At 35.5% G+C, this 27933-nt stretch overlaps 1 protein-coding gene and 1 long non-coding RNA gene across 10 annotated transcripts in view; both read right to left on the minus strand.

The window, feature by feature from the left end:
• Positions 1-450: 450 nt before the first annotated feature.
• The window catches only part of LOC115215550 (DCN1-like protein 3), a 116353-nt gene continuing 88870 nt past the window's right edge, over positions 451-27933 (minus strand). The window contains exons 2-3 of one of the 3 annotated variants that reach the window (XR_005000632.1): positions 22174-24645; positions 451-479 (exon numbers count right to left, since the gene is read on the minus strand). Coding sequence is in view for 2 of the 3 variants with exons in the window: in XM_029784743.2 (XP_029640603.1) it covers positions 23684-24601 (918 nt within the window). In the remaining variant the exon portion in view is untranslated. Of the gene's footprint in view, positions 480-20857; positions 24646-27933 lie in introns of those variants that run through there. The other 2 variants (XM_029784743.2, XM_029784742.2) reach the window with 2 other exon arrangements.
• Positions 20858-27933, minus strand: part of LOC118764822 — a 29097-nt gene continuing 22021 nt past the window's right edge. For 4 of the 7 annotated variants that reach the window (XR_005000638.1, XR_005000636.1, XR_005000639.1 and 1 more), the window contains one exon: positions 20858-23104. This is a non-coding gene — a long non-coding RNA (uncharacterized LOC118764822). Of the gene's footprint in view, positions 23105-24817; positions 24834-27933 lie in introns of all 7 variants that reach the window. The other 3 variants (XR_005000634.1, XR_005000633.1, XR_005000637.1) reach the window with 2 other exon arrangements.

A 27933-nucleotide genomic window follows, 5' to 3' on the forward strand; every position in this document is an offset into this window, starting at 1 on the left:
CATATATACATATATATATATATATATATATATATACTTTATTTAAAGCAGCAGAAAATTCAACAAAACCTGTTACTCTGAGTTTCCCGTTGCCGTTCATAAATATACATATATATATATATATATATATATATATACACATACATGTGTGTGTGTGTGTGTTGTGTGTGTGTGTGTGCGCGCGCATGTGCATGTGTGTACATGTGTGTGTGCGTGTGTAAGAGAGAGAGAGAGACTATAGGTGCAGGCATGGCTTGCTTCCCAACTACATAGTTCAAATTCAGTCCCATAGCATGTCACCTTGGACAAGTGTCCTCTACCTTAGTCCTAGGTCTACCAAAGCCTTGTAAATAGCTTTGGTTAATGAAAACTGAAAAATGCCTATTATACATATGCATGTGTGTGTACCATTATGACAAACAAACATTTAATGATGGTGATCATGATATGTGTGTGTGTGTGTGTGTGTGTCTGTGTGTCTGTGTATACAAGTAGCATAAGGTATCTGAGGGCATACATTTTTGGGTCATTGCTGAGTTTTGCTAATGCTGTATAATCTTTGTTTCAGAAAATTATAATGGCAGACCCTCAGCTTACTCAAGAAATGAAGAGGCATGCTGTTATTGTGGTTATAAAGGCTGAGCATAGTGATTTAGAAATATCTCAATTTTTAAAAGTTGCCAGATCTTTCGTCTACAAAGTTTGTAAGAAGCAAGAGACTGAAGATGGAAATGTATTACCAATATCAAAGCATAAAAAGCTTTGAATTTATCCAGCAAGTTCAACAGAACATTGATTACAATCCCAGAAAGTCCATGAGGTCAATTGCAAAAGATCTCCGTGTGTCAGAAGGAACAGTCAGAAATGTTGTCCGCAAGTCTTATATGATGAGGAAAGGTCAATTTGTCAGATAAAACAAAAGAAAATCATTACATCATATCTAAAAGGCTCTTAAACAAACTGAAAAATCTAGCAGAAGAAGATTTGATTTGGTTTTTCTCAAATGAGAAAAACTTCGACCAAGATCAAAAAGTTAACAGAAGAAATGACAAATGGTTATGCGTATACCCCTCTGAAGTTCCAAGTGTTTTGCATACAAAATTTCCTGCAGCTGTCATGGTTTTAGGGGTTGTCAGCAATGAAGGACATATGATGCCTCTTTACTTCTTTCCACAAGGCCTTAGAATTAACTCTGCTGCCTACATTGAGGTCCTGGAAATAATAATAGACTGCTTGCAATTGAAGGCTATATGTGTTTCATTAAGACTGCACTATCACACATGACTCTAGTAACACAGGAATGGATGGCTGAAAATTTTCCTCATCACATAACTCCTAACATTTGGCCTTCTAATTCCCCAGATCTCAATCCATTGGACTACTATGTATGTAGCATTGTTGAGAGAGAGGTCAATGAACAAGCCCATAACACCAAAGATTCTATGAAAGTTGCCAGAGTCAGAGTAATGTCCAAAATGAACCAGGACTACTTGATTTGAGCATGTAGATGATTAAGATCTCATACAGAAGTTGTTGAAGCTGAAGGTGGCTTTATTGAATAACTTTATAGAAAAGGTTTTTTTTTTATCCTCATAGCATTTTTGATAAATGAAGTTATTATCTGTAATTATATATCTGTTGTTTTATCAACATAAATCTGTCTTCAAATATCTAACGCACCCTGTACATATCTATTTAAGTCACAGTATATGGATTCAAGCAATCCTGTAGTAATTATAAAAAAATCTCCTTAATGTATCATTCTACGAAACATGTAGTAGAACATACAGCACAATAAAAGAGAAAATGGTAAGGAGTGTAGAGAGTCATAAATAACAGAGAAATAGTTTGATAAATTTTATCTAACAATAAAAAATTCAAATATCATGCCAGGTGAAATGCTTAGCAGCATTTTGTCTGTCTTCACATTCTGAGTTCAAATTCTACCCAGATTTTGCCTTTCATCCTTTAGGGGTCAATAAAATAAGTACCAATTGAGTACCGGGGTTTATGTAATTGACTTACCCACTTCCCTGAACTTGCTGACCTTGTGCCAAAATTTGAAATCAATATTTAACATTAGTTTAGCTGTTGGAACTACTGGAAAGAACTCATGTAATCTTAGGGATCTTCAGATTTTCTGTTATTTCTTGCTCTTTAGAAAGAATTGACAAGGAATGAAGCCCTCTCTATTGCAGCCTCATTCAATGAGGGAGATTTTTGTCTTGCAAGCTGCATAATGACCTCCATAATTCTAGTGCCATGAGAAAAGGCAACCAATACACTCTGTAAAATCCAGCTGTAGAAACCATGTCAAAGCAGACACTGGAGCATGGTGCAGTCCTAGGACCCATTAAATCCTCTCAATTCATCTAACCTAGCATGGGACATGGATGTTAAAAGATGATGATGATGATGATGATGATGATGATGTTTACTTGATGGTTAGGTTTTTACTGCTCCTTGCATTAAACATGTCAGCATTAACTTAGCTATTATTTTTCCTGCAATGGTGTCTCTGAGTAATATTCTCTGAATGTTACTTGTTTTTCTATGTACATTGTTTTATATACACTCAGTGATTCTATAGTTATTAATTCAGCCAGAAAAGCAAAATCTCTGCTTTATTGATGAAGTCAGAAAAGCATCAAAATATGTTTAGAGTTGCTTTCTTTTATTTCCTGATACAAAATATTAGTGCTTGCCAAACATTTTTTTTTCCACGTTATCCATTTATTTGTAGTCAGGTATCCCTTTTTTTAAAGCTCCCTGCACTGTCAGATATGTTAATCGTAACTTAACTATTTACCTGTATTTGGGTAAATTTTTCAGGTGGTGGATGGGTTGTTAGTGATGACATTCGGCCAACAAAATTCTAATCAGTTAGAGCTAATGGAAATGAAGTTTTCAACATGAATAGAAGTAACAGTCAAATTTCCTTCAAATCACATTCTACCATCTTCAAAAAAGAAGGATGCATTAGATAATGTAATTCTTCACTCCCCATTAAAATAACAGGATGGTTACAACCGGAATGTCATGACCATCATGGATGAGTTTGATTTGTTTGACCTGGAAGTGTGTGTGTGTGGTGGGGGTAAACAATTGCTTTAAAGTTCTTCCCTACACTTATCACATTTAACTCTATGTAAAGCTACAAAATACGGCTATTAAGTGTTAAGTACCTTGTTCTTGAACATGACACAATAATGAAAGAGGAAATAATTCTCCAATAATATAACGTATAGTAAATTATGAATGTATGGTACTTGATTATATATTAATTCATAGTACTTTATTAACTCATTCTACTTTATGAATTCATGGTACCTTAATAATTCCTTGTACTTGTCATATTTTAATTAATTGTACATTATTAATTTATGATTCTTTGTTATATATTAATTCATTGTACTTTTTAATTCATTGTAGTTTATTATTTATTATATATATATATATATAATATATATATATATATATATATATATATAAGATATATGTGGAAGAAAACTGGAAGTTTCTACAGGACAACCTACTGAGGGCCACTGACCAGATGGTGCAAAGTCCCCTCTCGACCAAAAATAGCATGGTGGTGGAACAATGTTGTTGACAGGGCTACTAGAGAAAAGAAATAGACGTGGAAGGACTGAAAGAATGGTGGTAGCAGGGAATCATATCAGATCACCACAAGGGAAGCTAGAAGACAGGTTTATTTAGCCAAAGGGGAAGCAGATAAAAAAAATTTGCCAATGTTCTGTGCCGTGAGGACCAAAGACATGAGGTATTTTGTGTTGCAAGACAGTGTGTGAGAGAGAATCGTGATGTCATAGGAGAGAAATGTGTCCGCATGGATGATGGTTCACTTGCACTAAAGGAGGCTGCAAATAGAGAGGTTTGGATATGTCACTATGAAAGGTTACTCAATAAAGAGAATGAATGGAAGAAAGAGAGTCTGCCGAATGTCGACCCAACAGAGGGACCAGCTATCCGAATTGAAAGTACCTTGGTAGATAAAGCAATTAAGAGTATGAAGACAAGGAAAGCCCCCAACCATCAAGAATCACCGTAAAATATCTGGCGGTGTTGGCTATAGTCTAGTCACCCGTACAGTTAACCAGGTGATACATGAAGGAGTCATACCCAATGACTGGTGTAGCAGCATCATAGTCAACTGCTACAAAGGTAAAGGTGACGCTTTAGATACAAATAATTACAGGTAATGAAGGTCACGGAGAGGGTCATAGCCCAACTAATTAAGGAGAGAGTCAGTTTAGATGAGATGCAGTTTAGGTTTGTACCAGGGAAAAGTACCACTGATGCTATATTTCTGGTAAGACAGCTGCAGGAAAAATACCTAGCCAAAGATAAACTCCTGTACCTGGCTTTCAGTGACATAGAGAAAGCCTTTGACGGGGTCCCCCGATCCCTTATCTGGTGGTCAATACAGAAACTAGGGATAGATGAAAGGTAAGAGCTGTTCAAGCCATGTACAGGGACGCTGTCAGTAAGGTGAGGGTTGGCAACGAGTACAGTGAAGAATTCCAGGTAGAGGTCGGGGTCCACCAAGGTTCGTTCCTCAGCCTCCTCTTATTTATCATAGTCCTCCAGGCAATAACAGAGGAATTCAAGACAGGATGCCCCCGGGAGCTCCTCTATGCTGATAACCTTGCTCTAATTGCTGAGTCACTATCAGATCACATCAGTGAAACATGGGCCGTGACTGCTGAGGACATGCATGAGCTTGTAAGGAATGAAGCCAGTATGCTCTGCTGGATGTGCAATGTCAGTGTGCATACACGACAGAGTGTAAGCGCTCTGAGAGAAAAGTTGGATTTAAGAAGCATCAGAAGTGGCGTGCAAGAGAGACAACTGCACTGGTATGGTCATATGTTGCAAATGAGTGAGGCCAGCTATGTATATATATATATATATATATATATATTATATATATATATATATACATAGATATATACATATATATATATATATATATATATAATATATATATATATATATATACATATATATATATATATATACATACATATATATATATACATATATTATATATATATATATATATATATATATATATATATATATATATATGAATATAATCAAAAAAGGGTAATAACATAGATTACTACCAGTAGCCCAGCACAAAAGACGAATTAGTCATTAGACAAAATATTATTCATATAGAAATATAATTAAGGGCTCCTAAATAAGGATGCCAAGTGCTAGGGACACAAAAAAGGGATAAATTCATCGAGAGTGAAAATCAAAAACATTTACCATTAACGATATATCCCGGACTGGTCAGTTTCTACCTCTTTCTAGCAAAACAGACAGAATATGTTTGCCAAGGCCGGTTTCATCAGCGAGACGCCTTTGTTAAATCGAGATGCACAGACCGTTAGACCATGTGTTGATCTAAACAACTTGTAAATCTTAACTTTTCAAACCTCTGTGCAGACGCAAAATCTACCCGGTGATATAGGGCATGCCGGGAAAAAATTTTACGAACAAATCTATCAAGTAATATGTGAATATAATCAAAAAAGGGTAATAACATATATATATATACATATACATATATATATATATACATATATATATATACATATATATATATATACATATATATATATGTATACATATGTATATACATATACACACATATGTATATACATATATATATACATATATATAAACATGTATGTAAATAAATAAAATAAAAGAAATGAAAGTAATATATATATACAAAGTGAAAATATTAATAGTGAAACCTATTAAAACTGAAAGCATTATCTCACATTACAATAGAGATGTTATTGTTTCACTTTTGACATGTAATACTAAAATAGTGTAAGAGCTAAGAGATTTCTCCGGGCTCACATTAGGCAAAATGTTGAAAACTTTTTGGGCCTATGATATTGCATGGACCATAAGTAAGGCATGTGTAAAATTTGAATGAAAGCAGTTGAGTAGTTCTAGAGATTTTACAGGCAGAAATGCATACGCACATTCTCAGTTTTATATATAGAGATGGTAGTTTGTCAATTTATGGTACTTTGATATATATTATTTCATTGTACTTCATTGATCAAAGGTACTTTATTAATTCATTGTACTTTAATGATACATGGTACTTTATTAAGTATTAATTCAGTGTACTTTATTAATTCATGGCACTTTCATCAGCTTCCCTCCCTTTTTTTCAATCTGTACTCCGCTTCCTACAGAGTTAGTTCTTCAGAGGTAACATTTTAGCAGGGATACAATGGTGGTGCGGTTAAGAAGTTTGCTTCCTAACCACATGGCTTGGGATCCAGTCCCACTGCATGGTACCTTGGGAAAGTAGCTTCTATTATAGTCCTGAACTGACCAAAAACTTGTGAGTGGATCTGGTAGAAAAAAACTGGAAGAAGCTCGCTGTATATGTACATGTGTGTGTGTGTGTGTGTTGGTGTCTCCTTGTGTTGATATGGTGTGAAAGCTGTAAACGAGTGTCACTGTCATACAAGCAGTGTAATTCATTTGTAATATTGTGCAAGAATACATCTGGCTAAAAGAAAATATTACCTTGCTTGGAAGCAGTTAAGGGTTGGTGACAGGAGAGACATCTGGCTGTAGTAGATCTGCTTCAACAAATTCCTTTAGACCCATGCATGGATGGGAAAGTTGATATCAAATGATGACGATAACAACGAGGATGATGATGACAACAACAACAACGAAGATGATGACGACGATGATGATGATGGTAATGATGATGGCAATGGTGATGACAATACATTTGCCTTACACTGTAATTTCATCCTGAAGACTTTTAAATTACATGTCACAAGATTTCTACATTACTTACCAGGCAAACCACTTTTTTAGTTAAAGAACACTTAAGTACTTGTGTGTTTTGAACTTGCAGAAGGAAATGCAGATATTCATAATTCTGTTCCTAGAAACAAATGAAGGATACATCACTCAAAATAAAATAAAAATGAATACATAAACAAAGGGAACGAAGCTCTTTATTAAGATTGGTTGACATTATTAGCTAACACAAGACAACTGATGTTTCATTGGCAGGAAATAAAAAATGAATTGGTTTAACAATAAGAAATCTAATTGGACTTTCTCATTCAGGAACATCCACTTGGAAATAAGGATAGGTACCACTTCTATTCCTTATCAGCTGAATTGTGCTTTCATACATAAAAACATTAAAATGCTTTCATGCCTACTTGTAAAGGAAGACTGTGTGTGTGCAAGTGCATGTGTGTGTGTGTGTGTGTGTGTATGTACTCATTTGTGTATGCACTCATGTGTGTGTGTGTGGTCTCTTCAGTCTATTGATAATTAATATTTGAGGGCAACAAATGAGCTTCTATATTTGACTTACTGGAAACAACAGTTGTATCTCCATCAAATCATATTCTACTATTTTAAAACAAAAGAACTCAGTAAATAATGTCATCCCTCACAGCCTCCTAAAATGGCCAACAATAAATATCTGGCAGATTATGCTTACCTTATTTCTTTCCCGCCTTCACACATTCTCTGTATTTAACGTTATGCTTCACACCTCATATACAAACATCTTAAAATTTACCCTTCACTCATACCCTTACTAGTAAAGTTCTTTAAACTTCTTTCATTATCTAGCCACTCTGACTTTGAAACACCCACATTTATTGTCAATTAGATGACTCAGGTAACAAAGGCTACCAGCTGCAACTGGGGAACCTGCTAGACATTTCAAAAAATTTATTCCACATGTGCTCTTTCTGTTTATTATTTTTGTGAATTTTCTACTTACAAAATCCTTCTATGTAATGAGATGTGCCTCAATGAAAATCGTCTGACCCATGCAAGCATGGAAATGTGAACGTTAAAACGATGATGCTTGTTGATGATATAGGGGTGTACTTATTAAGATTATAAAAGAATAACAGCGTGAGATTTGGTTGGCATTTCTAGCAGGTTAAGCAAATGCATAGAGACTCCCTTCTAAAGTATTAATCATTTAATAATTTACAAATTATTTAACAAACTGGATTTACTTTCTTCGTTTCAGCCAAGGTAAAATATCAACCAAAACACCACTCCCGTGTACAGCTGAATGGATAACATAAAAAAAAACATTTAGAAATAAACTCTTGAGAGAAAAATATTTAAAACAAAATAAGGCCAGTTACATCTATATTATTAGATTTAGCTGGTTTTATTGTGTTATAAATATTTTTTAGCTAAACTAAAGCAGTATTTATGGAACTATCTACCATGTATTCCCTATCATTTGAGGTTGACAATAAACATTTAAATTAATGTCTTTATTATTTTATAAACCCTCTAAGCATTTAGTAGCTTCGTGTGTTGGCCAGCATTTCTGCATTCAGTACTCTACATCATGGGGCTGGTGCACTTTAGATCCATGACTGGATCGATAAATAATACAATTCTATAAATATTTACTTTTTCTTTTCCTAAATTAACTCTGTACCCGTTAAAACAAAAGTTTTTCGTTTATTGAACTGAAATGATGTCGGTACAAGGAATAACATAGTTATCTCCCTTACATTATATTTTAAAATATTTTCTGTACGATATTTTTTTTTATATATAACTAGCAGTATCGCCCGGCGTTGCTCGGATTTGTAAGGGAAATAACTATATAAGCATTTTTAGAGATGTAAAAAGTATAATAGCCATCTCAATATGGCTAATCACAAAGGTGTGTGTGTGGGGGGGTGTTACTGTAGCTTTTTACGTTCTGAGATTTAATAATAAATTTTTAGAGAGTTACTTCCCTTATATATGCCACAAATGCATTAAAAAATGGGAAAAATTGATGGTAATTTTTTTTTTTAATCGTAGACTCATCGTAGACGCGCGCTAATACCCAGCAGGGCTCGATATGAATCACGACTATAAGATAGCCGGTTTTGGTTAAACTGCACTGCAAAATGTGGGAGTAGTTAGGAATCTAAATCGTAGGAGACAGAGAGCACACAACCTCACTTTTATATATAAAGATAATGAAATTATTGTGTATAGTGCTTGGGTGCAATACATGTATAGTACATAGAATTAAGTACAAAAGCTAAGAAAATGAACAGTGTATGAGTCATGATATACATGTGTGCATGCGTATGGAGGTGGGGATATCAAATGTAGTGCTGGCGAATTTCAGGAAGCATGAAGGTTTTAAAGGATGCAATGTCTTGGCAACTAACAACTGATGCAGGTAGTTTGTTCCATGCTTCAGCAACTCTGAGTGCGAAAAAAATTATTCCGAAAGTCATGAGAGATGTGCTGTTCACTGACTTTGTAAGCATGCCCGCGTGTTTTAGACACAGAGTTCAAAAAGGGGGCTCAAGGTGGTTGTTGGCACGATGGTTAACAATTTCGTGGGTGTTAACCAAGTCAGTTGCCAGCTTCTTTCAAAATGAGCTTCTATTTAGTATTAAAGAATAAATTTATGACTGTTTATAAATATTCATAGTTTTAATTCCACCTTAGAATCGATTTACCTAAATCTTTGATTCTTTTGAGAAAAAGAGGAAAATCACAGAGGCCAACTTTGCCTGTCATCTTTCCAAGGTTGATAAAACGAAGTACTTATCAAAGAATAAGGTTGACACAGCGTTCTTGAAGCAAAAAAGATGGTCTAGAATCCCAAATGATTCATCTTAGTGTTTCCTATTTGTGCTTTAAGAATAGATAAGGGTTTAGCTTTCTTAGGCTACAGTATTCTTGAGATGAGGAACAATCATAGAATATTTACTTTGGAAGGAAAAAATGATGGGACAGTATCACACAAATCTTATAATTAACAGGTTATAGAAAAATGATTTCAAATTTTGGCACAAGGCCAGTAATTTTGGGGGGAGTGGCTAAGTAGATTACATTGACACCAATGTTTGACTGGTACTTACTTTATTGACCCTGAAAGGATGAAAAGCTAAGTTGACCTCAGTGGCATTTGAATTCAGAATGTAAAGTCAGAAGAAATGCCACAGTAACAATACTGCCAGCTTGCTGTCTTTAGGATATAGAATAATATTACACATCGTATAGAATAACATCACACAGGGTATAGAATAATATCACATACATTAATAGGATATAGAATGATATCACACACTCTCGGAGTGGTTGGTGTTAGGAGGGTATCCAACCATAGAAACCATGCCAAATGAGACTGGAGTCTGGTGCTGTTCCTCAGCTTACCAGCTTATGTCAAACCATCCAACCCATGCCAGCATAGACAACAGATGTTAAATGATGATGATGACGATGACATTAATAGGATATAGAATGATATCATGCACATGAACAGGATATAAAATAATATCACACATGTTAACAGGATGAGACAAAACATCACATACAATGCAGAACATAGAATGACATCACACACAGGATGTATGACACATCAGTCATTGAGTCCACTACAAGTTGTAATTGTTGGAAGAGGCCATATTGTGTAGATTTATAATCAAATGCATTCTAGCTATGACCATCCTATCTGTCTAGGAACTAAATACTCTTATGTGACCTACATATTTTTTTTTGGGGGGGGGTATAATTTAAAGGAGACTTAATTACAATTTCTAGCAGATTGACTGACCACTTAGAAGCTCTTTCATGGTTTGATAACTGGACTTATAAAATTTTAGTTATTAATTTAGTATTCCAACAGATAATGTTCAGTTCAATAATAGCATTTACCTTTTATTCCTTGGGTAAGAATTCCATATCCTCACCATTCTTACAGAAGACACAAAATCAAGTCACTTTTGACGTATGTTCTGATCATGCAAGTAACTACCATACAACTACACAAATGGTAAATTTCCTTTATAATTATTCCCTTCTTGCAGCCCCTTCATATAATATAGTTGTTACATATTTTCAAGTCTAATAACAGCACATTCAGAAGTAAAATTGAAAGCAGGTTAAAGTTGTATTTTATATTGAGATCATTTCAGCTTTCTTGTTTAAAATAATAATAATGAAATTATTGTATACAGTGCTCAGGTGCACCACAACTTGTCAGAAAGTGCGTATAAAGTATATGCAGTAATGTACAAATGTCTGGAAAGCGAACAATGTATGAGTCAGATACATGCTTGTGTGTGTATGGAGGGGAGAAAATCAGGTTGGCGAATCTCAAAAAGCATGGAAGTTTTGAAGGATGCAGTGCTCCGACAACTAACAACTGATGCCGGCAGTTTGTTCCATGCTTCAGCAACTCTCAGCGTGAAAAAATGTTTCCGAAAGTCATGGGAGCTGTGCTGTTTTCTGACTTTGTAAGTATGTCCACGGGTGTTAGATGGGTGGAGTTTGAAAAGGTGCTCAGAATTATTGTTTGTAAAATGGTTAATAATTTTATGGGTGTCTGCCAAGTCAGCTGCCAGATGTCGGAGTTTCAATGTGTCCATGCCCAGAGAAGTAAGGCGTTCAGAATATGGCAAATGCCTGATGGGGGGTATTCTTTTGGTTGCACGTCACTGAACAGCTTCCAGACGATTAATATCCTGGGCAAGATAGGGGTTCCAGACCGGTGATGCAAATTCCAGGTGAGGTCTTACATAGCTATATAAAGCCACAGATAGATAGCTGGAGAGCGGCTCACAAAGGACTTGGTGAGTGATGCCAAGACACCCTCAGCCTTTTTGGCAATTTTAGCGATGTGTTTTGTCCAACACAAATCGCTGTCAACAATAACACCCAGGTCACATTCACACGAAGACTTTTTGATTAATATTAATACCACAGTAGTAGGATTCAAATGATAGCACACTTGGTCACAGAAACTAATACCAATGGAATTTACTGAAATGAAACTGCAGAGTCATTTTAACCACTTGGTCCTAATCTTCTTTAGGAAGTTCTGATACTTTAGAATAAAAAACACATGTTTTAAGTCCTAAATTTTTGGACAATTATTCCCAACCAGCGGGAGACCTAAGGGTGGACAAAGAATGAGATGTTTAGATAATATCCATATTCTCAGTTGGCCATACTTGGGAATCCCATCAGAAAGTCTAATCACCGTTGCTTCTGTTGGGTTGTTGGGACTCTATCCCTACAACTCATCCAGGAATAGTAAGTAGAGAAAATGAATGATTGAATGAAGTCCTAACAATAAAATAGAACGGTCTTCTTTGTTTTTAATAGAGGTGAGATTGATGTACTTGATACTCAGTTTAAACATCTGTAAATTAATGCATGTAGGGAAAATATCAAAACATTGACCAAATGGTTCTTTGATCAGCTACCTCTGTGCCATTAGATGAAACATAAGATATAGGTGTACAATATGAAACATCAATGTTCCATATTGTGTAAAATAGCATTGTATTGTATTCCAGGAAGAAGTATTTAACTCATGTTTACTTAGAGCCCTTAACTGTGCAATGTTAAGGTACAATCTTGTCCTTAGTTGTATTAAACTGATAAAGAACTGATGAGAAATTACTAGAACGGAGCTAAAGGTTTACTAAAACTGTCTGGAATTCTCAACAACAATCACTCAAATAGGTTTTGAAGAAATGAAAATGTCCATTAACCTTTAAGGGAGATTTTTGTCTACTTTAGCATATTAGAATGCTCTTCCAATTAATTTTATCCATACAACATCTAATGTCCAAGTGGCTAAAAAGTGTCAGTAAAAGGGCACCCAGGAGTCATGACCTGGATGCGGCCCAGTCTAGCCCCCTTAAAGTGTAAGAAACTATGCATAAAACACTTGTCTGAGTGGGGTTTTTTCTCTGAAGATCTTCTACTGTTCAGCTCTTCTGAAACAAATATTACTTAGAAGTAAACCTTGACATAATTTCTTCATCCTGTTATGTGGTGTAAACATGACTATTTCTTCAGTGCTACAAACTCATCAATTTGTTTTTAAGCAGATATAACAGTGCTCAACAATTTACTAACTATTTTATTACTATTCCACAGTTGAGAAACACTGCTTATATTTTGATCAATTAAAAAAAAATTAGTAAAGTATCTGTCATTATTAAACTAGTACTTAGGACATAACATGAAATTTTAATGGAAGGTTTTAATTTAGATCAGTTTAGAAAGGAAGTCTGTATCATAGGTCCAGGGGCAGTCTAAGATAGGTTGGCATCAAAAGGGTTATTTTTTTCATCTCAGCAAAAAGCACAAGTCCTTGTGGTTAGACAACTGGACTCTTGATCATAAGACTGTGGGTTCAATTCTCAGTTTGGGAGGTTTGTAATATTTTTGAGCAAGAAAACTTTACATCATGTTGTTCCTGTTCACTCAGCCTGTAAAAGAATGATAGAGCACCCAGTCAATGCCAGTTATTTGGTACAGCATCATTAACAAGTTAGTGATATGACCAAACACCTTCAAGTACAGGAAAGGGGACGCTTAGCAGTGGACTTCTACTTCTTGTCATTATCATTTTCCCCTTTCTCTTAGACAATAATGGATGATACAAATGCTACAAAACCTACCTCAAACTTCTATGAATTCAAATTGAATTTTTATCAATTTGGGCATTTCAAAAAAATAATATCAGCAACAGTAATATAAAGCATTTGATATAATTAATGATAGATTCCTCTATCAATCACATAAAATCTCTTGTGATTAATCAAAAGAAATCATTTATTGTCCTTTATTTGACTGAGAAATATACTTTGCACTTATCTAGAGTTTGGTGCCACAAAAATTATTCAATCAATTATCTTTATTGGATGGTTGTTGATGTTGTTATTCTGGCAGTAAAGTAGGAATGATCTGTCTTTGACAGCGGCAAGTTATTCTCAATTCCATCCAGTGATGTACACTTGGATGTATGGCTAAGAAGTTAACTTTGCAGCCGTGTGGTTCCAGGTCTGATTCCCCTGTGAATGCAGGAGCACCTTGAACAAGGGTCTTCTGCTCTAACTTTAGAATTTGGTAGATAGTAGCTGCATGCATGTGTTTGTGTACATGCATGTATATATGTATATGTATTCAATAATCTAAGCCTTAAAGAGACAAGCTTCTTTCTGTTAGATGCCTGCAAAACTTTAAGTTGCACAGACCTGAAAGCAGCAAGCTAGCAGAAACATTAGCATGCCAGGCGAAATGCTTAGCGGTATGCATGGGCGGCTGCTGGTCTTTCATAAACAACCTTCTGAGTTCAAATTCCTCCAAGGCCAACTTTACTTTCATTCTTTCAGGGTTGATAAATTAAGTACCAGTTGTGTACTGAAGTCAATCTAATCAACTGGCCTCCTCCCCCAAAATTTCAGAATATAAAAAGAATATATATCATCATCATCATTTAGCGTCCGCTTTCCATGCTAGCATGGGTTGGACAGTTCAACTGGGGTCTGGGAAGCCAGAGGCTGCACCAGGCCCAGTCTGATTTGGCAATATTTCTACAGCTGGATGCCCTTCCTAACGCCAACCACTTCAAGAGTGTAGTGGGTGCTTTTTATGTGCCAGACGAAGCTGGCAAACGGCCACAATCGGATGGTGCTTTTTACGTGCCACCGGCACGGAGGCCAGGATATAATAATATAGGGTAAGATTATTAAGAATAATAATTTTACCAAATAGTCAGTACATTAAAAAACCTTTTAGGTAAATTATACGAAATATTCTATGATTATAAACATAATTATAATAAGGGGTCAGCTAAGTGCCTCACCATGTACTGAATTAGAAATAGATGCTAATGTCTTTCCAACTACATTCAAAAGTGTGTTATTTTCTAAGAGATTCAATGGTAGTTGAAAAGACATTCAGTATGTGGAGCGGCAATTAGCTACCCCCTTATTATAATTATAGAATATTTTACATATATATATATGTACATATGTAAGTATGAATGTTTTACATATTTTTTTCAAAGCCAGAACACACACATACTACAGAAAAGTCAGCTATCAACATCTTTTCTGCAGAGATTTCCAGAAGAAGAATCTTTAATCGTGAAATATTGAAATACCAAGTAAAAGTACTAACCATCAAATTATATTATTAATTTTTTATAACTTTGTTTTGACTTTAAAAAAATATATTTAAAACATTCATATATATCAGAGGAAAACTATACTTGCTCTACTATATATATATATATTATATAAAATCTGTTCTGTCTGTGTGTCTTCTAGGATCTTGGGGATCCTCCATCTGATTGCGCTCAAATTTGATATGTAGATACTGATGGTATCAGGGCGTGTGTAAGTCTTGAAAAAATTACAAAAACCGAAGGAGAGGCCTATGGAACAGTCGGACAAGTTGTTTCGAGAAAATTTGGTTTAAATGTTTGACAACTCAGCACCATCCATTGGACGGAAGTGGGGGGGAGGCATTTTGCTCGTATGTGTGTGTGTGTGATGGCACAAGGGTCAGTGGTTAGAGTGATGTGAAGACACATGACTCTATAATTAGAGTGCTGGGCTCACAATCATAAGGTGATGAGTTTGATTCCTGGACCAGGTTGTATTGTATTCTTGAGCAAGAGACTTTATTTCACATTACTCCAGTTCGCTTGGCTGCAGAAATGAGTTGCAACATCACTGGTGAAATAAAGTGTCTTGTTCAAGAACACAACACGCAGCCCGGTCCGGGAATTGAACTCACAACCTCACGATTGTAAGCTTGACACTCTAACCACTGAGCGATGCGCCTTCACAAAATATAAATGCGCCCTTTTAAAGCCTAGCCAAGCTTATGGGCCCAGTTTCCCGGTTTCAATGGTGTATGTGTTCCCCAGCTGGATGGTGCCAACCTGTATCAGTCTTTGCCTTTCCTTTGGATAACATTGGTAGCACGGAGAGGGAAGGCTGGTATGCATGGGCAACTGCTGGTCTTCCATAAACAACCTTGCCTGGACTTGTGCCTCAGAGGATAACTTTCTAAGTTGCAATCCCATGGTCATTCATGACAGAAGGAGATCCTTTCTCTCTATATATATATGTTCTTTTGGTCCTGAGGCTGTATTCTGCTCATTAGTTATTTCATCTTTGTCATTCGTCCATCATCTTAAAATACATTTATCCACTTTCTTAAGTCCACTTCTGTATCACTTGTCATCCATGTATTGCTTGCTCTTGGCTCTATATTCCCGCAACTTTCACAGGCATTACCAACATGGGAAACATCTCAGTCTTATCATTAATGGTGTGTAACTGAGTAATACCATCTGGTTGATAACTGATGAAGAGTTGGGGACTTTTTGTGTCTGTCATCCATCCGTTTGTGCACTCAGTGTACATTGTTTTTTGCTTTTTGTTTGTGTATTTGCTATACACTTTTTCATTTGTTATATGTGTGTATGTATATAAATGTGTATATATATCATCATCGTTTAACGTCCGCTTTCCATGCTAGCATGGGTTGGACGATTTTGACTGAGGGCTGGCGAGCCAGATGGCTGCACCAGACTCCAATCTTGATCTGGCAGAGTTCTACAGCTGGATGCCCTTCCTAACACCAACCACTCCAAGAGTGTAGTGGGTGCTATTTACGTGCCACCGGCAAGGGGGCCAGTCAGGCAGCACTGGCAACGACCTCGCTCGAATCTTTTTACACGTGCCAGTGAAGCAACATTGGTAACGATTACAAAGTGAAATATTACTTTGCTAGGAAATAGGTGATGGTTGGCAACAAGGACATCTGAATGTAGAAAATATGTCTCAAGAATTCTGTTTGACACATGGATATTAAATGATGATGATAATGATATATATGAGGGAGTGCTGAAAAGTTCCTGGCTTTGGTTAAAAGGAAATACAGGAGGATCAGTTAATGCAACATAATTCCCTCTTGGATTCACACACTTATTGTAGCAGTCCTTCAGTTTTTCTAAGCCCTGTAAAAGAAGTCAGAAGGTTGGGTCTCCAACCAGGCCTTTCATGATACCCTCAAAACCCAGAAACTTTTCACAACCCCTCATATATATACACACAAAGTTATGTTGAAAAGTTCCTGGCTTTAAGGGTATAGATTTCCTTGTCAGTATTGTTGCTGTCAGACATCCAGTGTACCACTGACTGGCTCTTAATGCTGACTCTAACCACATTGTTTTACAAATTTCAATATAAAATATAAACCCAACGTACTTTTCATATATGTTCACTGTAGGCTGTAATTTATGACAAAATGAAGATATCAACTTTTGAGCATGTTCTTGTTATAAATCTTACTTGTATGTCACATTTAAAATATTGAAGGACACTTTAGGATTTGTAAAGGTCAGTTTTAACCAAACTGGTGGAACCTATTTTCCTAGAAAGTTCTGCGAATAAGAAACAAATCTTTCTATCAAGACATAACACAATTACAATCCCTCTCGATTCTACATTGACCAATGGTATAGGTGGCTGCAATTGAAAGCTCTACCTTATAAATCATGTTTTTCAATGGCACAAGCAGGAGCAACAATGGAAGTCTCATGGATTTGAGCTTTCTCAAGTCTGTTAGTTTCAAAAAACTCAGGCAACACTCTGTATTTGAAAAGGTTAACCAAATAATAAATAAACAATATTTTCCAAGTGAAATGTTAAACAATGCAACTCTTTTGATCTTTTAATGTCATAAATTCAGTTTTAGTAGCAGAGTGGCTGAAAAGTTAAAGGTTTTGTACGACTGATGGCTCCATAATAATCTAGCATTGAAGTCTCGCTTACATCTATTCTGCCACACCCAACCAATAATTTGATGTCTATTGGCAGACAATTGATACACCGCCATTAGATCACAAAATTACTTGCAACATTTAGCCATATTCTATTAAATTTATTATAATATTTAGCTTTGTCTCACTACAATCTGAGTTCTAATCCTGTTTGAGGTCAACTTAGCCTTTTATCCTTTTAGACATATAAAACAAATAACAATAATATACTTGGGTATAACTAAATCAACTGAATTTCAACCAATCTTTAGATGGTGGAAAAACAAATGTATGAAAATATTTTGTCCCATAATGAATGAAATGGCTGTGGACAAATGGCCAATGTAGCTGATAGTTTATAAATTTACAGAGAATGCAGTTGAGATAAGAGACACAGCTCTAACAATAGGTGAACTATTGTATATTTAAAGGTTACTAAATCTTAATGTTTTCTAACACAGAAGTGTTCATCTATGTATTAGGCACTTACACTCTACTTAGGAGAGTGCAGGTCAGGTGGGCAGGCAACCTTGTTTGAAAGCCTGATACATGACTACCCAAAAGACTGTTTTACAGTGAACTGGCAGAAGGCAAGCACACACAAGGTAGGCAGAAAAACCACTTCAAAGATACATTCAAAGCCTCACTGAAGTGTTTTCAGATCAACCCCAACACCTAATCAATGCAAGCACAGGACTGCCCTGCCTGGCATAGCTGTACCAATAGAGGTGCCATCTCCTACAAACAGAATAGGATAGCAGGAGCACAAAGAAAACATGAACTGCACAAGCCCAGAGACAACTCATTGCCTTCATTCCCAGCAGACCACCAGTGCCTGACTTGTGGCAGAACCTTCTGAGTACACATCAGTCTGATTGACTACAGATAGACACAATGTGGACCCATCTTTTTCTCCCATGACATGTCCTGGTCATCAACAACAATGGTGGACGAACTTATTAAGCATTGCTAAAGCCCATTCTTTCTAGATCTGCTATATTTATTCAAATAACAGTAATATGAACCTCTTATTTAAGTCAGTAAATGCTAGCAACAGGAAAGGCCTCTGATTGTAAAATAATGCCTCAGTATATACACATGTAACCCATGCCTGTATGGAAATATGGATGTAAAACAAATGAAAAATAGTACTATCTTTCTAAATAATGTGTTCTATTTATCTTAAAGCATTTTCTGGATGGTAGGCTAAGGGCATAGTGTTTTGCCTTGTTAAAACCCTAAGTGTTTACTGGTATTTTCTGCTGCTTTTACTGAGATTTCAGCTGATACTTTCATCCCAGTCTATTGGTTCTACAGATATTTCAAGTGTTTGAAAGTTGGCCCTAGCATCCTTTAAAAGATCATCATCTCTTCAAAAATAAAATGTCATCCAATTTGCAATGATCTAATTTAATAATCAGTCTAATCTCTAGTCCATTGTTGTATTGTGATAAAACTTGAGTACCAAACTGTACAAAGCCCAAGTTGCAGTCCTTCTCTTGGACAAAAATTAGTGGCACAGAAAGACTTTCATACAGAGGCAATGGCCAATCTTCCTCAAAAGTCTGCTCAACCTGCACATACATGTGTAGATGAAATGGTTAACTTTGACAGATGAATGAATATTGATGAATGGTCCGATTTGATTAAGAGACCCTATAAAAAGGTTGAGATAGTTCTCATGTTTTCAAAAAAAATTTCTTGTTCCTTTAATTTACAAAACCTTATAAGTATGTATACCATGTTTCAAACTAGTTTCTAATCTGTCTTAATCTGGTTGTGTAAATTATGTATTACTCTACAAAACTAGTACCACTTTTAGAAATAGTTAAATCCTTAAAATTTCTATAGTTAAAACTTTCTCCCTTCTATTAAACACACACACAGAACATATCCCTTGTCCCAAACCTTCACCACCTATAACCTGCCAACCCTCCTTTCTCCTCCCAAATCATGATGCTTGAGTGGTAGTGGTGGTGAGATTGTCCTCCGGTTAACCTTTACCCATCTTCCCTGATTCTTCTGCCACTACACTCTCCTGGACATGTTTACTTGAACACACACCCTAGCCCCTCATCATCATTTTATTTTTCCTTTATGTACCACTCTAAACCCTCCATGTATAACATGGGGTAGCACTGCTTCTATTCAACCCTCCCCACTGGCTCTATCACTCACTCTCTCTCTAACTCCTGATACTACTTTCCTTTCCCCCACTTCCTTAACACTGTCTCTCTTTTCAGTCCTACTGTATGCTGCCTTGGGCAATTGTTTATTTCTTTAATTCTGAGCTGTCTAATATCTTATGAGTGAATTTCATAAACTGGAACTGTACGAAGCCTGTCATGTGTGCACAAATGTTTACATTCTATGTTCTTAATACAAATAAAGCATTGAGTTACAACTGGTAAAGTTTGTTGACATTTCCCTTGTCAATAAATTGTCAGCTGATTTGCATTTACAAAGACATGTGGAATAAGAGGTCCTTTCCTTGAAAAATAAAAAAAAGTAAGGGTTAGTGACAGGAAAACCATCCAGCTGTAAAACAATGCCTCAATAATATGTCTTTTGTGGATTTGGTTAATAACCGTTTGTATCCTAGTGTATAAATTCACAACTCTGACTATCATAAGCGATGACTACATGGGTTGGCAACAGCAACAGTTTCCATCACTACCCAACAACATGTCAATATGGAAAAGCAGGTATAAAACAGAAATGGAACTCAGTATGTCTTTCTCATCATCATCATCATCATTGTTTTAACATCCACTTTTTCATGCTTGCATGGGTTGGATGGAGTTTACTGAAGTAGATTTTCTTTAACCAGATGATCGTATGTCATTCCAAGCAAGGTAATATTTCTCTATGGCCAGACGACACATTCACATATATACATGCATATATACACATATGACAGGCGTCTTACAGTTTCTGTCTATTAAGTCTGCTCACAAGATTTTGGTTAACCTGGGGACATAGTAAGAAGACTCTTGTCCAAGGTGCCTCAAATAAGACTGAACCTGAAACCATGTGGTTGAGAAGCAAACATCTTACCACATAACCATGCCTGCACCTATATCTTATGCTCTGATATTTTTGAAATACAACAATATATCCCAGGTGTTTTCTTAAAGAACAGTTTAAAAACAAATAAGTCATATCAAACAGAAAAATCGAATTAAAGACAAAAGACAAATGGAAATTTCATTGTTATGTCAAAGTAACATGTTTTATTGTGTGGGCCAAGTATCATCTGTGGAGACAAAGAGGCTAAAGTTGAATTAACTCGAGCAAACAAGCTTGGTCATGCACACAAATACTCACACATGCATACATACACACACACAACCACCCACACAAATAAATAAAACCAGACAAAACAAAATAAACATAGTCCAATATCTGAACAGCAACCATGATGAGGCTGTGAGACTTGTTGCAGAAATAGCCTGCTGGTTAGTTGAAACCACTGAAGAAGATTGTCACATCGGGACAGACCAAAGAGGAAAAAAAACCCAAGGTTGGAAATGTATAGAACATTTGTCCAAATTGTTTAAAATGTATTCTCATTACTATTACTGTAATAGGTTGACTAATTATATATAGTCATATTATTATTGTTCTATTTATCCAATTAGTAGTAACTAAAATTAGATAGGGCTTACTAGTCATACAGTCTTATACAATCTATAATTAAAAGCCATAGCTCCTGCACAACTTTAGATTGGAAAAGGAGTCACAGTAAACCCAAATATTGGAGTCTGTCAGTGTTTATTACAGTAAGAAATATTGCCAATCTGGTGAATAAGAAAGCTAGAAAGTGGCCTGTGATTATGGTGTGGTGCTGGTGCCAAAACACAAACCAACAGACCACAAATGAAGCCAGTCCTTAGTTATCTTGGATATAAGAACAGTAATTTCAAAGAATCGTAGCATGTTAGAGCTAGCTCTGACATATTAAGCATGTTGTATGTGGTGTGTGTGTGTGTGTGTGTGGAATAAAAGTAGAAAAGCATAAATTTCACAGTTTATAATTTAATTACTTTCAATAGCTGTTTCATTAGAAATAAACATCATTAATTCCACACTTACATAATTAAGATGCAGAATCGATTAGTATATATTAAATCATTAATCTGAAGCTATGTTTATCCCAGCATCAGCCTATCATTAGCATAGACCATATCTCTGATGATTTTGGATAAGCATTGCTTTAAATTAATTATGTATCTAAATTTCAAAATTATGGAGTTAATGATGTTCATTCCTAATGAAACAGCTGTTGAAAGTAATTAAATCCCAAACTATCTGTTAAATTTATGCTTTCCTGCTTTTTATTCTAAATATATATAGCTCATAATGATCATTTTAGCCATTTATAATATAAGCTTTTTCCACTGGATTTACTGCAATGTTATGTGTCGGAACATAACAATCTAATTATTGAGTTTGATATAGTCATTCATGTTTTATACATAATTTCTTTTTATATCAATAGTTATGTATGTGTGCACGTGTGTGTGTGTGCATGTAATCATAAGAGGTTACAAAGCTGTTGGGCATTTGAAGATGGCCTAACTGATCCACTCTGCTCCTTCCCTCACCATATGCTGCTAAACTCTCACTCATTGTCCCCAACTATTTGTTGCTAGCATATGACAATGTCCACACACACTGGGCAAGGACCAATATAAGTGAGAGCAGCATACTAGTGCTTGGAGCAGCCTGTTGATCAGGAATCTGTAAGAAGATCCCCTCTATATTCTAATATTGCTGCCATGGCTGAAAGAACAGGAGATCTTACTGTTTTACTATTAAAATATAAATCAGAAAGTACCCAAAGAATTCTACATTAATGTAGGAAATGATTTCCTAAATTGATGATGATAATGTTGATGATGATGATGATGTAGGGATTCACTTTAATGAAGATGAAGATGATACTAGTTGTTTGATAAATCATGAAAGATGTATTTCAATAACGAAAGGTTTGGGAGAAAAGTAGGGCCTTTCTAATTTATGGAGTAACCCTTTATTTTTAAATGGGAGGAGTAGATTTACGAAAGTAAAGGGCATTTAGGAATTTTATTTGGATATTTAAAACAACAATAAAAAAGGTAAATGAAAATAAATACAAATGATAATTTGAAAAATTATATTGTGTATTTGAAGATTTGATGGCGGACGGCTAACAAATTCTCAATATTTTATAAGAATAGTAAAGAAAATTTGAAAACAGTTTAGTCCAAAGTAAAAATTGGATTGGGGGAATATGCCTGGAAAGGCAAAAATTTTTGAGAGAGCAGGGAGAGAGATTAGTCATAGCGAGACAACTCATCAGACCACAGCTAAAAGAATCTGGGAGAAGTGTCTGTGCTAGTTGAAAGAAGACACAGACCCTGCATACGTACATGCGCAGATATGCATAGACACACACACACACAACTCTGACAGAGAGAAGAAACAGAGGTGGAAGTCATTTAGTTCTCAGAATTATGTTGTCGTAAGACATTAATTTGCTAATAAATAATTTGGACAATGCAAAACTGGAAACAAATTTGTGCAGAGACAGAAAGAATTTATGGGAGGGGAGCAGAGAAAGAGGATAGAGGAGAGGGAGAAAAAATGCACCAATGAGGGGAAGTGCACTTTGGTGTTGACAACTGACACAGTCCCCCTTTATTTTAAGCCCAACTATGTCACACACTGACCTTTTAAATAAAGTACCAATTACCATTTCACTTGAAGAAAAAGCAGAGATACAATTTGGCTTCAGGTTCAGAAAGAAACAATCTAAAATGTAATATTCTTCCAATATGAAAAAACATCATCTTTTGACTAAAGTTCCTTTATACACAGATATTTTGTTCCATTTGTGTATTTAATTTGCAGAAAAAATTAAATACTATTCTTAACTCAGTTTTGAAGCTAAAAATAGCAACATGTGATGAAACATAGTAATTGGAGTGGGGGTGGGGTGTTTGGGGAGAGTTTATCATTCTATTGACTAGATAGAAAGAACACTCAGTCAGTTTTCACATTCTGATTTCTGAAATCGTTTTCATACTCGACAAAGTCATCAAAGAGACTTGGCCAAGCTTCTGTGTCGTCATATGCAGATAGGTCATCCCCAACTTGTTCAGTGAAATTTAAAAACATGTCCCAGGTGTCTTTTGGAATGCCTCTGATGTCAGGATGCTTGGCAAGGAAATCTAGCCAATGTTTAAGGATTGGAGGTTCTGTCCGAGTGAATATAAGTTTCCAAAGAATTATAGCCATATCTATTGGCAAAGTCCTTTGCCCAGATTCTAGCCCAAATTTGTACGTCCATCGATAGAAATCTCGAAAATTCTGCTTGTTTTGAACTTCTAAGAGAAGGTCATTAAATTTAGAGCGAATCCCTTTGACAGAATCAACTTTGAGACATTTACAACCTTGAACAAACTCCTCTCTTGTAAAGCAGCACATTGTTGCAGCCTGGAATTTCCAGGCTAAAATCAATACAATAAATTCTTCAGGTTTTACATCCAGGTCCTTACAAAATGTTTCAATTCCTTCGGCAAGAATCATATCATGGCTAATATCACGGTAAGCTTCAAACAAGTTATGAATATCCTGCTCAGAGTAATCTCGGCAGAGCAACGACAAACGTTTGCTGTCTCCATTGGCTTGTTTTTTAATGGGTGGGATTTTGGAGTAGGTGGGAAACATTTTCTTGCCCGACGCTTCAGCTGAAGAAGGATTTGATGCTTTGCTCGAGCTGCTAAGCTGAGATTTGTAGTTAGCGCTTGAGGTTTGTGAACGTTTAGCTTCCTTCGCTTGACTGATTTCTTGGCTTTTAGTGTTGTCACCCCCACCAACAGCAAGTCCACTAAGGTTGTCATCACAGGAAGAATTAGAACTGGAGTTAACTGGCTCACAACAAGACAAGCACTTCCCCATTAGAATAGGCTCAAACTAAACAGTTCTTAGTAGGGGTTTCAAACCTATAAAATAAAAATAAAATGAAAATAATTAGAACAAAGATATTAAAGTTTCATTAACATTTTTATACATGTACATTATCAGGAACTAAAATAGGTTTTAAAAATATTTAGATTAAATAGTTTCTGTTCACAAGACATATCTTAGGCCTCTCTGTCTCTCTCTCTCTCACACACACACACACACACACCTTACATAAATTGGTTTATGTCCCAGGTACTTCATGTTCCTAGCAACTGAAGTTCCTCTGATGTAATTATGATCAAGATAGTTGTGGCTTTAGTGATATTAATGAAAATGACTATGATGATGATATGAAACTAAGTTTGTATATAACCAAAGATTATTAGTAATATAATTGGTGTGATATTTTCTGACATGACAACCAGGAATTACTATTTCCAAAGAAAAGCACAGTTTCCATTGAGCATTACCATTTCTTTATAACACCCAGTTTAACATTTTCTATGGTTTAGATTGTACCAAATTATCTTAAACCTCATGTACTCATGTATTCAACCAAAATCACAGAATTGCATGAAGGATAATCTCCATAATATTGAGTCAAATATTTGTGTCTCAAACTCTAGCTTAATAAAATTATTTTACTAAACTTTCAAAATAATTAAGTAATTAATATTTAATCAAATCAATGATTTTACAGCAGTGACAAAGGTAGAATTTTACCCTCACTCTCCAAAACACAACATAAAACTTATAAAGTCCTGCCCAGCTACAGTAATGGACAGAAGGAAGTTTTCTACACTTTGAAACAGAGTCACAAAAGGGTTTAAACCTTTTATTATTGTATTTTTGTGGAAATATATTGCCTTTATTTCAATTAATTTTTAAAATGAAGAATTTATTAAAATAATTGTCATTATTAAACTGGAACAAATAATGAAAATTTGAAAGTTTTTAATTCAGGTCATTTTAAAGTATTAATTTGTATCATAGACCCAGGGTTAGTGAACATGGACAGGTTGGTATTAAAAGGGTTAGTATTTCCATTCTCCTACAGCATCATCAAAGTTGTTGTTTATGATAAAAGAATCCTCAAAATATCTGGCTTTCTCACATTTAAATATAATAGTCACTCAATTGTTTAACCATTTGAAAAAAATGCCACAATCCAGTACACTGAAAATATCAACAAGTCATTTTACTCCTTCATAACAACTACAGTTATGGTAATATGTCAGGGATTATTTTTGATTAGTAAATAAAAAATTACTAAAATAGTGGAGGTTTGTAATGGTTATTGTTGGAAATTATGTGAGTGGCTTGTTGGCAGTCAGTTTTTGTTTGAATTATTCTTGTTTGGGAGTGAAACCTGAGGAAACAGAAATGACCAACTGAACAAATAATAATAATAATAATAATAATAAAAATGCCAATACACACAGATAGAGAAATTAAGGCCAATAGGCTCGATATAGTTGTCGGAGATCATGAAGAAAAAAAATGCTTTCTAATTGAAGTATCAATACCAGCAGATGACAATGTTTCTCTAAAAGAAATGGAGAAACTTTCAAAATACAAAGACCTGGAAGTAAAGGTAACTCAAACGTAGAATCCAAAAACAGAAACAATTCCTATCATAGTAGGCGCATTAGGCATGATAAAAAAATATTCATACAAATACATAATAAAAATACCAGGACTTACAAATATATATAACATACAGAAAATTGCACTACTTGTCACTGCACATATCCTATGCAAAACACTTTCAATACAGTAACCATAAGAGCATCAAACCAAACCACTATCTGGTTCACACCCCCTTACTCCCCCGAAGTGAACTTTAATGTAGGTAAATATTTCTTAGCACTTACAGATAGATATTTTCCAATCTATCATAGATACAGAAATCTCTTCAATAGACATAACTTAAAAATCAGTTTTAGCTCAACTACTAATTTTTAAAATATTATCGCACACAACACACAAAATAAAACCAGCTATTCATGCAGGGACAAAAAATTTGTGCCCACTAAATGGAGCTTGCATGTTCGAGACCATCATTTATGAAGCCACCGTAGACTCTACAACCACTAAGGACATAGTTTCGTCAAAGAAATATGTGGGTCTCACAGAAGGTTATTTTAAAGCCAGGTTCAACAATCACACCTCGAACTTCAGACACTGGGATAAAAGAAAAACCAAATTATCCAGTCATATATGGTCCTTAAAAGAAAAAGGTGTCAACTACAACATCCATTGGAAGATCTTAGCCAAGTGTAAGCCTTACACCAACGGCAGTGGAAAATGTGGTCTTTGTGATATGGAAAGATGGCTTATCTGGAAAGGCAGCTTAGACCCCGCTACATGTCTAAATTCAAGAACTAAACTTTTTGGATCATGTCCACATATGGCTAAATATTTGTTACATTTTTGGTCCCCCCACAAGATCACAGATAGAACCTGCTTTTTATATTGCATTTTATCTCTCTCTATATTTTTATATACATTTTTTACATATTTTTTTCTGTATATTACCTTTCAGCCTGCATTTTTCTTGTGCATGTGCGTGCGGGTATGTATGTGTACCTGTGTATGGTTGCATATACATGTGGTTGTACATGCATGTGTTTCACGCGAGTGTGAGTAAGCATATGCATATGTAGCATGTGCATATTTAGATGTGGGTATGAATTGTGCACATATGGGTATGTGTACATGTGTGTGCATATATGTATATGTGTATGGCTGCATATATATGTACACATATATGCGTGTGTGTAGGTGTGCATGTATGTTTCACATGAGTGAGAGTGAGCATATGCATATAGGCACATGTACGTGGGTGTGCATGCACACGTGTATGTACATGCATGCATTCTATGAGGAGTTTACTTTTTTACTTTTACCTCTTTGGATTTTTTCCTTTTGTTTAACAGTCATTCTAATAGCTCCTTTGTTTGTCTTAATAATGCCTATTTATATAGTAATTTCCCTTTGTTTAACGGTCATTTTCATAGCATTTTTTGATTGCTTTGATAACTGACGAGATGCCGGAGCAGATTTCCGCCCCAACATACAAAACTCTGAGTTTTATTATGGAATCGTACAATTGTCACATATTATATTACAGATAAATTCCTCTATTTACATAATAGTGCAAATAGATGAGGACAGCTATGTGAAAAAGTGTCACACTCTAGCAGTTGAGGGAATCTGTGGAAGAGGTAGACCCAGGAAGACCTGGGATGAGGTGGTGAAGAACGACCTTTGAACATTGAGCCTCACAGAGGCAATGACTAGTGACCATGACCTTTGGAAATATG

Source organism: Octopus sinensis, linkage group LG9 (genome assembly GCF_006345805.1).
Source record: "Octopus sinensis linkage group LG9, ASM634580v1, whole genome shotgun sequence".
Taxonomy (NCBI): Eukaryota; Metazoa; Mollusca; class Cephalopoda; order Octopoda; family Octopodidae; genus Octopus; species Octopus sinensis.